We start from the raw sequence: 1,016 nt of genomic DNA, 5'->3' as shown, positions 1-1,016 counted from the left end.
ATGGAGAAGCGACTCCAGGAGGCTCAGCTGTACAAGGAGAAAGGGAACCAGCGCTACCGGGAGGGGAAATACCGAGATGCCGTGAGCAGGTACCACCGAGCTCTGCTACAGCTGCGGGGTCTGGACCCAAGTCTGCCCTCCCCGATCCCAAATCTCGGGCCTCAAGGCCCCGCTCTCACACCAGAGCAAGAAAGCATCCTGCACACCACGCAAACCGACTGCTACAACAACCTAGCGGGTAAGAACAGGGCTGGACAGTGGGTGGAGATTGTGGGCGCAGGCACGAGAGAAAACCGGCGAACGCTGAAAAAACACCAGCAGGCTTTCCTACCGCGCCATCCAGGCGTAATGGCACACATTGGTTCGACCCCGGAGATTGCCAGATGTGTATCTCTGGAGCGAGGGTGCCTCACCCAGGGTTTGTTCAAACACAGCCTCTTGAAAGGCGGCCTGTAAATTTGCATTTCAAACCTACTCCCCAGGGATGCAGAGGTCCTGTGCTGTAGGGAATTTTAATGGGGGGGTGGGGAGGTGGGAACTGCTGAACTTATAGTTAGGATATTGTTTCTTGAAGAGAAATTTAATATGTAGGAAAGAAGCCACTGTTTTAACCGGTAGTGAAGTGAATTTCAGTGGTTCAAGTTTTGGATAGCATTTCTTCATTTTCCTCCTTATAAATCGGCTAGGTGGTAACTTTTAACAACTGGAATCTTCCAGGACTGTGAGAAATCCTGGGAGTGTAGCTGTTAGCCACTTGGCTGCTCATGGAATGGTTGGTAGACCAAACCTTTTAAGCTCCTCTTTGGGAGAAAGATGTGACAGTCTACTTCTGTAAAGATACAAGTTTTGGAAATCCTATGGATTTTTTTTTTTTTCTGTCCTCCAGGGTTGCTATGAGTTGGAACTGACTAGATGCCGCTAGGTTTAATGTTTGGTTTGGGCCCAGGATTGTAAAGAGCAATGCACATTCGGAGCAGAGTGGAATCAGCTACCTTCTTTGAACGGGGCACCTTTGT

General features: G+C 49.6%; 1 protein-coding gene across 1 annotated transcript in view; it reads left to right on the top strand.

The window, feature by feature from the left end:
• TTC9C (tetratricopeptide repeat domain 9C) overlaps positions 1 to 1,016 on the top strand; it is a 21,522-nt gene continuing 20,506 nt past the window's right edge. Inside the window, exon 1 of the mRNA XM_006899815.1 lies at positions 1 to 345. Within this exon, the coding sequence (XP_006899877.1) occupies positions 1 to 345 (345 nt within the window). The remainder of the gene's footprint in view (positions 346 to 1,016) is intronic.

This window comes from Elephantulus edwardii, unplaced genomic scaffold (assembly GCF_000299155.1).
Source record: "Elephantulus edwardii isolate Elephantulus edwardi_28Jun2011 unplaced genomic scaffold, EleEdw1.0 scaffold00268, whole genome shotgun sequence".
In the NCBI taxonomy this organism is placed as follows: domain Eukaryota; kingdom Metazoa; phylum Chordata; class Mammalia; order Macroscelidea; family Macroscelididae; genus Elephantulus; species Elephantulus edwardii.
The sequence above is the reverse complement of the archived record's forward strand: the minus strand, read 5'-3'. Positions and strand labels throughout refer to the sequence as shown.